General features: G+C 52.6%; 1 protein-coding gene across 2 annotated transcripts in view; it reads left to right on the top strand.

Annotated features, from left to right (window-relative positions):
- Nucleotides 1-13,781, top strand: part of PPP2R2B (protein phosphatase 2, regulatory subunit B, beta) — a 113,052-nt gene that overhangs the window by 94,141 nt on the left and 5,130 nt on the right. For both annotated transcript variants that reach the window (XM_010578768.1, XM_010578769.1), the window contains 2 exons: nucleotides 7,587-7,764; nucleotides 9,332-9,496. In XM_010578768.1, coding sequence (XP_010577070.1) covers nucleotides 7,587-7,764; nucleotides 9,332-9,496 — 343 coding nt within the window. The remainder of the gene's footprint in view (nucleotides 1-7,586; nucleotides 7,765-9,331; nucleotides 9,497-13,781) is intronic.

A 13,781-nucleotide genomic window follows, 5' to 3' on the forward strand; every position in this document is an offset into this window, starting at 1 on the left:
CGGGTGGAGGCTGCTGCTGAAGGATATTCTTGTAACAGGCCACTGTGTGTTCTCAAGCCAGGCTGGGATTTCTTACTCCACCAAGTCCCCTGCTCCTGAGCTACATCCGCAGCAGGGAGAGCAGCTGGGGCTGGCAGGGGCTCTGGTCAGGGGCTCTTGGGAGGGGATGCCACTGCCTTCCCTCCTCTGTCCCAGGGAAACCCAGGGGAGCTCAGATACCATTTGGGAACAACTTTTCCTGCTCCAGGTAGCTGATCTCTGCCCAAGCACTTTAAAATGTTGGTAGGTAAGGAAACACCCTGTAAACTCACTGGTGTGACCCTAATGAGCCCAGGGACCAATTGCTCTGGGCAGCAGGGTTGTGTCTCACCCAGGTTATTAAGGACTTAGTAGATTGCCATGGTACAGAGGGTATTTTTTTGTGGTCTCCACTGGACACCTTCCTGGGTGAGGAATCACCCTCCCAGGCCAAGCGCGACGTGGGTGCAATGAGCAGGTGCATTGATGTGCCCGGTTCTTGGTGTTTGTAGCTGTCACAAAGCTTGCTCTGATTAAGAGCTACCGCTTCACTCTCTCAATTCCAGCAAAATCCATCATAAATTCTGTTTTATATCTCCCATTTTGCCAAAGCAGTCAGGTTTCTTGGCCTGTGGGCACAGTTTCCTGGGGAGGCTGTGCTGTGTTCCCACTGCATCCAGTGCACCCAATGGGCAGCCCCAGAGCAGGGCTGTGTGACGGGAGAGGGAAGGGGATAGGGGATGCTTTGGAGGACTGCCGTGCTGCTGCATTTCTGCCCCAGCAAAGAGATTTGTCTGTCTTTTCCTTGTATACATTCTCCAAAGCATTATCATGTAAATGACATGGTAATGTGAAACATTTGGCTTTTTTTGGCTATAAAACGCATATGGCAGAACTAATCAATTTCAAATGATCGTCATCAAACCATTGCCACAGAAATGGAAAAAAAAAGGATTTTCCCGTTTTCATTAGTTGCTTACATTGCTCTAAAGCAGCTCAATGTGTAATGTTTGCATGCTCGGCTGCCCTTTGGTAGCCTGGCCCCTCTGCCCGAGTAGGGCAGCACTGGGCTCACCGCCATGCAGTGCCATCTCTGGGAAGCAGCCGTGCTGCTCTGGGACGTGCTGGGGACCTGTGGGGTGTACTCCCTTGGAGGTGCTTGATTTTTGTCACTCTTGAAGCAATGCCCTGCGTGAAGAAGGAAGGGCTTGGCTCGGTCTGGTGAGGCATGGCCAGTCTGCAGGGCTCTGGCTCTGAAGTCACTGTGCAGGTAACGGTGGTTCTCCCAGGGACGGGCAGTGCCAGCACCTCGTGCCACAGCTGCGGGGCACAGGGGGTCCTGGCTGGTCATGGGGACGGGGCGCTTGTGGCACAGCCGTGGCAGGTCTGCAGAGCGGGAACTTCCCTCTGGCAAAGCCAGCGGCAGCAGCCAACCCAGCAGTGTGCACTGCCTGCACGTCTGCTTGCTTCATTCTGCAGGTACTTGAAAAGAAGTGAAAGAGCCTGTTTTGCTGCTGCTTTTCTTGGGTTTTTTTGTTTTTCCCAGGTCATGAGTTGAATTCTTTCTTTTCTGGTGAAAACTCATTATTCATCCTTTTGATATTTGTAAACTCGCCTTGAAATGCCAATGACCAGAATTGACCTTTCAGATTTTTTTTTTCATTTCTTTTTCCACAGCAATTACACTGCTGGTATCTGTGTCTAGACGTACTGTAAAAACTATGTGCCGAGCAGAATTACCAAATGGGTTTGGATTGCTTTGAATGTGTGTTTGGTAACATGGCTATGTTTCTACACACTTCTCCCAGGAAAAGTAGGAAAATTGTAAGCTGCCTGCTGGGATTTTGCTGACACTGGGTCTTTTTCAGCGGGAGAAAGAAGTTAAAAAATATGTTTTCAAACAATCACATCTTTAAGGAAATGCAGTTCTAACAAGATTGGCATGCAGAGTTCAGGATTTTTAACTTCAGATAGGAAAAATGTACTGCTTGTTCTTTAAGGTTTCTGCAAACTTATTTCAGTATTTAGGTGCTGATAGTGAAAGTAATCCTGGAGTGTAATAACTGAACTAGGACAAAATCTCAGTTACAAACAAAAAAAAAATCCTATAATGCTATAAAAATATACAAAGAACGGGAAATCTGGGAAGGTTTGGGCTCTATGTGGAACAACACTTGCAGTGAATTCTCAGCCTTGCACTAAAAACCCTTCGTGAACTGGCCCTGTTTTTTGCGGGGCGTGTATTTGTGTTGATGGCCCGAACAGTTGGGCCATATGGACTAAGTTCAGGCTTCGAACTCTGCACCTCGGTGCTGGTGGAGCTGAGCCCAGCAGATGCTCCTGTGACTTGGCCCCCGTTGTGGCTGGGACCTGCTGCCCACAAATGGCTCTCATCCTTCTGCTGGGACATGCAAGTGGGGTCAGAGGAATGATAGCCCCACTTCTGTCCTCCCACAGGGCTGGGGGCTCTGGGAGGGGACATGGCGCAGGCGGTGCAGGGACCTGCCGCCTGCTCCTGCGGCCCCACGGCCCCTGCCCGTCCCCACGCACGCAGCCAGCTACATGTCACACCTTCTCGCCCTCCACCTCCGACTCCTGCAGCTGCAGGCGTGCACTGAGTGCCTGCTGGTGCCGATGCTGGCGCCCTGCGGTGTGCCAGCAGCCTCCTCCACGACGGAGCAGTCATTGAGAAGCTAGACGCGGCTCCGGCGGGCAGGTCTGCTGGGCAGCACACACTCCCGCTCTGGTGCTGCAGCGCTGGCTGCACCATCCTCCCTGCGGACCTAGTGTCCGTGGTCTTCCCCCTCCTCCTGGCCCCCCAGCTGGGACCCAGACCCTTTTGGGGCAGCCCGCACCTTTTGGACCTGCACACGTGAAGGTGGATCTTCAGTTGGCAGCAAGTCTATGCCTGCATTTGCCTGTATGAAAAAAGGCTCAGTAACAGGCGGCAGAAGAAACTGTGTTAGTGTGATGCTTAGCAAGGAGGGACGCGTCTAGGGAAAAGAGATGAAACCAGAAGCTCTATCAGCTACATGGACCAGTAATGAGATAGCGGGTTTATCCTCCCATGGGAAGGTACCTTCCACACTTCACAGGGAAGGTCCAATAAGACGAAATCCTGAAAAGCATGAAATTGTCAGTCTGCCATGAAAATAGTGTTTGAAGCACATTTCATCTGCAAAATATTAATCTGCAGGCAGCATTGGCCAGTTACAGAATATGCCTTTTGTAGGTAAGTAATAAACATCAGGGAGCACATTCAGAGGAGCTCAGCTGCTGGAGCAGGTGAAGAACCTTGCCGGATTTATCCCTGAACAGCTAGCTCTGCTCTCTGATTTGCCAGGAGCTGGATTACATTTTCCTTCTTGCAAACCCAAGGCTAGGGTTAATCTGGGCTTTGGCTGTGACTTAATCCCACTTGGCCGAATCCTGCCAGCTTGCCGGGGCTGCGCGAGGCTGCGGAGCAAACTGCGCGCCAGGCAGCACTTGTGTGGAGCTGGGGCAGGCGGGCTGGTGGGAGCGGGGCTACGCCTGGGCGTCCGCACTGGTCTGACACCACCGCCGCTCGTCTTGTGCCAGAAAGGGCAGGTTGTCCTGCAGTAAATGCAGAAGGAGAGAGGAAAGGTCTGCCCCGTCCGCTGGTTTACAGCATCACCGGTTAGATGTGAGCAGTGCCGTACGCTCCGAGCAGGCTGCAGTGGGAGCTGCTCTGCAGTCGGCATTACAGCCGCTGCGCTGCCGGGCTGACCTGCTGCCGGTCCCGCTGTGCATGTAGCAGGTAATTGCAGAGCTTCAACTGCAGTTAATGCTGTGGCTTGGTAACCCCTGACGAGGCAGGGACTGGATAGCCATCTGAATGGATTATTTATTGATTTTTTTTTAACGGCTGCTACTCTGGGTCAGATTTGGATCTCGGTGTAAGTCCAGTGTGGCTCCATTGTGCCAAGAGGATTTCCATGGAGGTAACTGAGAGCAGACCCTCCTCCATTACACAGAAATGGGTGTGTGGTCCCAACACTGACGAATCTGCAGTTGCCCTCGCTCCCATCTGCCTGTGGCCGGGAGCACTGTGCAGGGGCGAGTGCAGGACCCGCACCGGGGTGATGCCGGGGTGATGCTGGGGTGCTGCAGCAGCTTTCTGGGCCAGAGGTGGTATTACTGTCTTGCTTGTCTGTGCTGGGCGTTCTGTTCATGAGCCAGCCCTGTCATATTCACACCCTTTAGGAATTTTTGCCCTCCAGCATGTCCCATGAGAAGGTTTCCCAGCAGCGCTTTCACCTTGTGTGTAGGTGGTTGAGTCCCATCTTGCTGCAAGGCTGTGCTGGGGTTTTCATGTCACCGGTCTGACCCCCAGTAACGGGCGGCTCAAACCCGGCACATGTTGGACTTGTGCTAGTGAGAGGTTATGTGACCATGCCATCCTGGGAGCTGAGGCCTTAATCTTCTTCCCATGTATATTGACTTGTGTTTTGAAAATGCAGCATGCCATATAGCACCTCTGGGCAGAGGATGAGGTTTTCCTGAGAAACACTGAATCTCTGCATCTCTTCAGGCCATGTCCATCACAGCGGCATAAACGATGAGGAGAAGCTCTGCCACGCGAAGCTTTTCTCCCCAGGAGCAGGGAGCATTTGGTGACAGTTGACATGACAGACAATGAAAGGGGGAAACCTGATGGGAACAGGGGGCAAAGTAGCGAAGCGGCAGTAATTACTGCCATCGCATTACCTGTGCCTTGGTCCTTCGCTCAGCGGCTGGAGGTGGCAGGAGGACACGCACCAGCAGCAGTGGGAAGGGGCCAGAGCACGCCGGCTCTCTCCACCCCCCAACCACCGAGAAAATGAATTTTACAGCTCAAGGGAGGATTAGTGCCTCATTAACTCAGGAAAGGGGAAGCCTTCACCAGACAAGGAGAGAGGAATCGAGTGTCATGCGTGCTTTGAATGAGTGGGACCGGCTTTTTTGCGGGGGTGCCTGCTAAAGGCAGAAAGAAAAATTAAGACATACTTTGTTTTAAATTAAAAATGACTGGCATTCCCCCCACTTCCTGAAAACAGAAAGTAATTTAATTTATTAGTGGTTTATTTTATTTGACAGCCTTTCTATGTACTTGATGCGGTTTGTTACACTGAATTACCCTTTAATAATGGGTATATATAATACCAGAGCCTGCCCTGCAGGTTGGCTCTGTAATTGAAGAAGGGATGCACTGAGGAGGTCTCTGTGCTGTAGAGGATTGCCATGGCAATGCTGGTGGGAGCTGGGTGGTTTAGGCAGACACTGGCTTGGACTCTGCATGCTTCAAAAAAAAAACCAAACCGAAGTTTCAGTTGCTGTCACATTGCCCCATTTGTTGGGCGCTTTCTCTTCACCATCACTGACCATTGCCATCCTGAGCCGCTCCCTGCCTGCCCAGCTGGGCTCTGGATGGCGTGGCTGTGGCACCCGGAGCAGTCCGCGGGGTGTTCCCTGAGACCACCCTTTCTTTTCCTTTATTAGACGTTAAGCAGAAATGTAATGCAGGTGTCTGTCAGCCGCTGGAATGGGTCCCTGGGGCACTGGGAGTTACATTGCTGGATACCAGGCAGCGCACTAGGAAAGATGCAGCAAAGAACAGTCCCGTGGTGGCGAGCGGGATGAGGGAGACGGACGGCTCTTCTCTGCCTGTGGTTTGCGTGTTGGCGAGGGCGCGCGTCAGTGCCGGCACCGGGGTTGAGCCGTCGGCACGGACTCGCGTCGGCCTCCCCCGTGGTGGTGGTGTTCCCAGCCGGCTTCAGGGCAGACTTCAGCGGAGCAGAGACTAAGCCCAGGCAAGGGCACAGCCTGCGCTGGGCAGCTGCTCCCCATGGCCATCCTGAGACAGGGTTTGCCGTCCGCTGCAAGATTTCTGCTGTCGTGGGACAAGATCCCCAAGCCGGTGTGTGCTTCCAGCGCATTCCTGGCTGCTCCTGCCTCAAAATGTCAGTGTTTTCAGGTTTAAATACTTATTATTGATACCCTTAAGCATGAGCTCGCGGCACATGGTGAGAAGGGACATGGACACTTGCTGTTTTCCATAGTCCAGTGCAGATTCTTGCCACCATAGCAGATAAAAAATCCTGCCTTAACCAAATACTCACGGATGACCAGGTTTGTTCCTCCTGTGGGGTTTTACCTGGTGATGGACCAAGTTCCAGAGATAAAAAACTCCTCAGAATTTGGGTCTGAAGTAACATCTGGAGAATTTTCTTAGCTGAAGAGTTTATCTTAGCTCTGTGGTTGTGAGTAGCTGCCATATGAAAATTGGGTAAGGAATTGTGCTGGGGCACTGGAAGTTGCAGATGGCCACGCTGCTCTGGCTCAGACCCGGACTGCTCTGATTGCTGCGCACTGCAGTGCGTGCTGCTGGGCTCCTGCCGGGGACGGGGACTGGCCTGGGGTTTGACCGCGAGGTGCCGTCGGGCCGCGCAGCATCATCTCGCTGAGTGAAGTCCTCTGCCAAAGTCTTTGCTGTACTTATTTTTGTGCCCAGGGAGGCCTGGTGTAACCATTGAACCCTTTCCCTTTGCACAACTGTTGTGTTTCTGACAGTCTGAATGACAACTCGGTTCCTGTAATCCCTGAGCAAAATGCGAGCCTCCATCCCCAGATGGCTGAGCAGAGTCCTTCAGCGGCAAATGATGCATCATTGACTGTGTCAGGCTGAATTAGCAGGCAGGCTCGTCACATTAAGCTCAGGCTCTGAGCTGGCAGTCCCTGTGCTCTAGTGTCACTCGAGCTGGCTGTCACACTCCTGTCCCCACCTCTGCAGCCATGGGAAATCTCTTTGGGCAGCACACAGATAATACACACAGTAATGAAGTAGCTTGAGGGAATAGCTTGCTGGCAAACGGGAGCACAGACTGACACCTTTCTAGTGTATTAAGTTGCCTTAAGAGCGTTATGCCTGAAGTTATTACATTGCTCCTTGCATACACTATTCTTACTGCATCTCTCCATCCCCTGATGTTTACATGAGTTATGCTTATTAATCTAAAGGCAAACATGTGTAGCTCTGTTTCTAGTCCCTCCATCTGTCCCTTCCCTGTGTGTTCCCTTTCCTGTCTCTTTTCATCTCTTACCTCCTTCACTTCACTGTGAAGCAAATGCAAGAAGTTAAAAGAAAAATCTATGCTGACCTGGCTCTCTCAAGAAATATATTTCTGTCAGAAATACTCCAGGAATTTCAGACTCCAGTTAACAGTGACAAAACAAGGCAGAAGTGGGTGTTACTTTTTTTTCAAAGAAGGAACAGTTGCTGCAGCAGAGATCCAAGCCTCATTTACTGGGCTCTCGCTCCCTTGCTGCAATCTAACCATACTGGTGCCTCTTTCAAAAGTAAAAGGCTTTCGTGTCTGCTTGTCCTTCTGTTCATACACTTAGAAAGGCATCAGGTTTCCTTGGTGAGAGCATGGAGGGTGGGATGGAGCACTGCCAGCCAGAGCTGCATGGGTGCCCACTGTGTCCGTGGGGGCATCCCCCCCAGTGCTGGATGCTGGCATCCCACTGGGGTGCCCCTGGGTGGTGACGCTCTGCTTCCCATCCCACAGGTACCCGTGCTCCGGCCCATGGACCTGATGGTGGAGGCCACCCCCCGGAGGGTGTTTGCCAATGCGCACACCTATCACATCAACTCCATCTCCGTCAACAGCGACTACGAGACCTACATGTCGGCAGACGATCTGAGGATAAACCTGTGGAACTTTGAAATCACAAATCAAAGTTTTAGTATCCTTTGGCGCGCGGTGCCCTGCGGCCCCTGGGACGGTCCCAGCCCGGCCAAGAGCAGCAATAAGGGAGGTGCCTCGTCTGGCAAGTGGGATGTAAGAGCCTTGGGACCCCTGACATGTGCAAATGTCAGTGGGAGAATGAAAAAGCTGGACGGGGAGACAAGTCCGCGGTGGAGGAGGGACCTGCGAGGTCAGGCTCTGCGGGACGCAGCAGAGCCATGCCTGTGTCTGCTGTGTTGGTGACCAAGCAGGTAGTGCAGCATCTTGCCTGGCCCCGTCCCCGCACCCTGATCACAGTTCCTCAGTACAGGAGCTTTACCCTCTGGCAAAGGCTTGCAGGGGCTCAGGAGCACAAAATAGTGCTGTCTGCCATGCATCCAACTACAGAACTTCTGAAATCCCCAGTCCCCAGGTGTCATTACCAAGGCGCTTCCCTCTCATCTCTGCCTGTGCTGCCGGGCTGAGCCATGCCACTGGTGGGACACCGGGATGTCTCTGGCAGGCACATTCGCTGTCACACCCAAGCCACTCCCTCTGTGGCTCAGGGCTCAGCTGGCATCATCGCGACTGCTGCCTCCCAGTGTGGGTGACACATTTTTGAATTTTGCCTGCAGCGTCTGCATGGGGCAGGCGGGGGGGTGGGGTCCATGGGTGATGGAGAAGACAGATGCCTTGGGGAAGACGGAGAGAGGAAATATTAATCGTGCAGTCTCCATTATACCCTGCAGCAGGGTGACAGGCTGCCAGTCACAGTTGTACAAATGAGGTCGTGCCAGTCACCCTTGTAACAGCCACATCAGAAATAATAACAACGGGGCAGTAATCATCGGTGATATTTATATAGTGTTTCCTACTGTGAAATCCCCAGGGCATGTGGCAAATTTAGGTAGCTGGAGAGGATTTCAGCAGTCACAGGCATGTGGCTGGTGGGAGCTCGAAGTGGGTACGGTTGAGCAGGGCTGCAATGTGTGTTGTGTTTCAGGAAGAAAGTGAGGAGTACTAAGTTTGGATAAAAGCTCAGGGAGTTTATATGGCCCAAGGGAATTTGGCTAAGGTGCAAGTGCAGCACCCAAAACGCTTGCTAAGAATTGATGGAGAAACGTCACCACCAGCGAGATGTCCCATCCCACCAGCCACCCCTGGGCTGTGGTAGTTTTCTGTTGGTTGTCATGCTCTGGCTTTTGTTTCCCCCCATATTGTTTTCAGTGTGGTTACTCACTGTGCCCTGACGCTGCAGTAAAAGATGTTTACTCTGGCCCAGGACAAATGGGCAGAGTTGGGTCTCATGCCATGCTCCAGGCTGTGGCACCAGAGCCGTGGTCCCTGGCTGAACAGAAAATGTGATGGACGTTAGCTTTCCCCTGCGCTAGCACTGACTGGTCCTGGCTTAGCGCTGCGGTTCTGCCCCAGGACGGTGCTGCTCTCCTGGGAACACCTGGTTTGCACAGGGCGAGGGGAGGCCCAGGTGCCCAGAGACATCAGCAGGAGGAGCAGCGGGAGGAGACCCCACGGGAGGAGCGGGGTCTGGGCCAGACTACGTGGGGCTCCTTGACTTGCCCTGCCAGACATTGTGGACATCAAGCCAGCCAACATGGAGGAGCTGACGGAGGTGATCACGGCCGCTGAGTTCCACCCGCACCACTGCAACACCTTTGTCTACAGCAGCAGCAAAGGCACCATCCGGCTGTGTGACATGCGCACCTCTGCCCTCTGCGACCGCCACGCCAAGTGTGAGTACAGCCCCTGCCAGTAGGACAGCTGGGAGGGGGTCTCCTTTGGGTTAAAAGAGCCCAAAAAAGGGGGTGCGGAGACCGACCTGGGCTCAGGTCTGCCCTGCCACCTTGCCCCATCCTCTCTCTGGGTGTGCTGGGCTATGGTCCTGTCTGCCCCTGGGCATTCCCATGGCCACCTGCCCTCTGTCCTGCCTGTCCCCAAAAGGAGCAGCTTTCCCTCGGTCCCCATGCCCTTTGGGGGAGCATGTTAAAAACCACACGGTGATGTTTTGGAAGCAGTGGATCCAAGGCGTCACTGGGATGTTGGTGCACAGCGACTATGGAGCTGCCAATGCCAGAAGATAGGGAGTGCTGTGTTTCTTCAAGCTGTTTGTCCAAATAGTCTCATGTCCTGTTGTCAACTGTGGTTGATGCTGCAGTGGTCAGGATGTGCAGAAAAGCCCCCTCAAAATTTGGAGTAAGCTGGGCAGCTAGGGAGCTTGTCGTTGGTCCTCCCCAGGCTGAAGCGATGAGTGAGCTGCTGCTGAGGCAGCCAGCTAAGCTTGCTTCCTGCTCAGCCTGTACGTGGCAGGAGGTCATTACTGGAAATATTTGCCCTATCAGCAACTGCTCAGTAAAATACCAGCACAAACACCTACAGCATTTATGGGTGGGCTGGTGAATACCTGTTGCTGTTCTTTGTGGCCTAGCAGTGCCTGGAAGGCAGCTCTGTGCTGAGCACAGTGTTGTAACTAAGACACAAAGATAGTACAGACCTAAAGGAGTTCAGTATCTCCCTTAAAGACAGTGAAATATGGCAGAAACAAGGGCTGCTGTGCTGTGTGACTGGACAGCTGAACCCCTGTATCTCCTGTTCTTGTTTGAGTTTTCTTCAGAAAATGGCCAATACCTTGTGGGAAGTTAAATCTACATCCAGAGAGCACTTCGGTGTGTTTCAGATTTAGGTTTCCTAGAGGTGATAGGGAATTACATGACAGCTATTGCTTCTGGGCTTTTGAGTTGCGGTTGCAGTCTGATACCTGTTTTTAAAGTGGAGTAAAGTGAGTGGAGAGGAAAGCTTACATTGCTGACTGGAGATTTGGAAAGATCGAATGGCAGTTTTCCCAAATCCTGAGCAAAACACACCTTTCTATTCTTGCATTTCCCAACTGTGTCTCGCCATCCTACAGTGACGGCTCCCAGCTGAGAATCAGAATACAATTAAGGAGCAAACAAAATTCATTTTCCTGACACTTCAGTGGCAGAACTGCCCCCCACCCAAGCCCCGGCATTTCCCTTTGTTTGGGTACTGCTGCATGTCTCCAGCCCTTGGTGAGCACACCGGCCAGCGGTGAATCCCGGCTTGGTTTGACCTCTCCCGTGACATTTCCTTATTGATTTCCCTCCATCCCTCAGAAGCATCAGCCTCAGTCAATTGCAGTTCAGCAGATGTGTGAGTCGAAATTGAGACGGTTCATCAAAGTTCAAAATGAAAAGCAACATTGGCTTTTGGAGGCGAATCCTCCAATGGACACATTTAATAACTGTCAATATTTAATAAAAATGCAGAAGATAGCACTGCACATCCCAGTCATGTTTATTTAGATAGATGCAGTTTGCTGCTCGGGGCCAGCTTTTACTTATGTGCTTCTCTTATTAAATTTTGTTTGCCCATTTTATTTGAGGCTGTTGAGATCTGTGACATTGTGTGTGTTACCTCCAGCCGTGTAGCTGGCCTAAGAGAGAACATCAGCTTCCATATAGAAATGCCTGCTCCGCAGGGGTGTGAAGATGCATGTGCTACAACACTGAGGGGCAGTGGTCCTGCGAGGGGCACACCATGCGCAAAGAAGTTGCGTGCGTTGTCTGAAGGACCACAGGAGATCAGGATTCCTGCAGCAGCTGGCAACACCGGCAAAAGTAATCCTGTTTGAAAAGCATATGGGAAAGTGAGGAAAAACCCTGTTGGGGGTTACTACAGTTATTTCCCCGTAGCAAAAGGCATTGGGCTTTCCACTTTTATTTTTTAAGGAGCCACTTGTGATTGTACCTACCGAACTCCTGAAAAAAAAGGCTCAAAGTACAGCCCATTTCCCAAAGGGGGACCTTTGCCGCCTTGTCTTGTCACTGCTGACTGCCTTACAGCAACACTACCAAGCATTTATTCTTTGCTGAAAAAAGTTTCAGCTTTGGTTAGAAATAAGAAGCACACAAAGCAGCTTTGATAGGGTAACTGACAGCTTACAGATTTTACCCTCCAATATTGCAGTATTTCTAAAACAGGCCTTGTATTTGGGCAGGCACTGCTGCCTTTTGGGGGAGCCCCAGTGAGGAAGACCCAGCCAGACTCTGCATCGCTGCGGCTTTCCAAGCACGTGGCGGAAAGGCTGCTGGTCTCCCTGAGGAGCAGGATCACCTCGTGGGCCATGCAGCCCTTCTTGGCCATCTCGGGGTTTTGTTTGGTCTGTGTCCTCACGGGGATAGGCTGCTGGGGAAGGAGGACTGGCAGGGGGAGCCAGCGTGGGGGGGGCAGCTCCTGCGCAATGTCAAGGGAAAATAGATTTGTTGTGTAACAGAGAATTAGTGCTCAGAAATCCTTTCCGTAAGCTCAGCAGCCGAGATCTGCTTCTGTGGCAGGAGCAAAGCCACACAAAAGCCTTCAGCCGGGAAGCAAAAATAGCTCTCCCGAGCCCCTGCCCTGCCCAGCTGCACGCTTTGGTTCTCAGACCCACTCCACTCTGCTGTTGGGGACTGGGGGGCACTGCCTGTCTGCTGTGACCCCAGTCCTGGCAGAGCCCTGCTGCTCCCAGTGCCAGGACCAGAGAGAGTCCAGGCATCCCATGGAGGAGCGGGCGGCTGTGGTCCTGCTGCCTGGAGGCCGTGGGGATGGTGCTGGCAGGGTCTGGGGACAGCAGGGTCCAGCCACTCCGCAGACAGCAGCTCCCCCCCATCCTGCCTCGGGGCTGCCAGGGCCTGAGTTGGTGCTCAGAGTACGCTGCCAAAAGCACTTTGTTAATCTGTACCTCATCTGTGAGGAAGAGGAACACATTTTGTTGCCTCACTACAGATAGGAAGAATGAGGCAGAAAAGTGAATCACTCAAGTTCATGGGGAAAATTGGCACCAGACTAGTAATTTCTGCTCCTTAGCCCATGGTTGCAAGGCTCCTGCACCTCTGGGCTGAAAGCAGATTGCAGAGTTGATTTTTTCCAATATAAAGCAAAGCTCAGTTCTCTGCTTCTGCTAGCTTAGCTTTTCCTCAGTGATGATCGTGATTAATTTTGTGCTTAGGTGAACTATCGGTGGAGTTTTGACTTTTTATTTGAAGCAAGAGAAGAAGCAGACGGCTAATGTATTTGCCCATGCAAGCACTGCTCCACTGTGCTTCCAGGTTTCCACTGGGGCCCTGTTTATTACCAGATTAACTGGAGCCTCGGCTGAAATCCAGAGGGGTCAGGTGCCTTGTCCGGGGCTTACACGCTCCATCACTTTTAGTGCACAGGGCAGACGGGCCACCTTGCACACGTGAGCGATGTGCAGCCCCCAGGCCAGAGGCCCCCTCGCTCCCTGACCTGCAGGTGCTGCCCGAGGGTGGGCACCGTGCGGGGTGTGCGAGGGACCCCGCGGCACAGGCAGCAGCACGCAGGAGGCAGCACAGGAGAGCCAGAGCCCAGCAGAGATGGCAATGTGGCTTTGCCCATGCCGGTGCTCTGTCAGAGGAGATTTGTCTCATACAGGTTAATACGGACCCGTGCTGAAACACAGCCACCGGTTAAACCCACAGCATGCTTGCTGGTGGCCAGTCCTGGTAACACCCCAAAAGCTCAGCAGGGAGTAACTACCGTGTAGGACTTGCCTGCTCAAGCAGAGCTCGGATTGATTGATCCAAAGTCCTTTTATCTGGCAGGTCACTTAATGCAGCTGGTCATCTGGTGCAACCTGAAACTCAGGATGCACAGAAGAGGGGAAGAGAAGAGAGAGGGGAGCTGGGCTTTGCTAGCTCTGTCTTTCCAGAGAGGAGAGTACAAGGGAAAATAGCCACATCTGGACTAAACTAACTTCTCCAACCTAGGCGTGTGGGTCTGGGGAAATGCTCCCAGTGCTGCTGTTGTCTGCAGAGTGCTGTGGCTGAGCAGAGGGTTTTCCCGCAGCAACTGCCTGCCCTGACTTGACATGCTCAACGTCCCTCCAGGTGATGGTCTGGCCTTGCCAGTAGGTGACTCTGCTGCTTGGCTAGCTGGTTTTCTCTAAACACCTGAAGAGGCTTGGCCTCTTCCCCTGGAAATCACCTTTGCCAGCTCGGA

The sequence above is a fragment of the Haliaeetus leucocephalus genome, unplaced genomic scaffold (assembly GCF_000737465.1).
Source record: "Haliaeetus leucocephalus isolate CR32 unplaced genomic scaffold, Haliaeetus_leucocephalus-4.0 Scaffold656, whole genome shotgun sequence".
NCBI lineage: Eukaryota > Metazoa > Chordata > Aves > Accipitriformes > Accipitridae > Haliaeetus > Haliaeetus leucocephalus.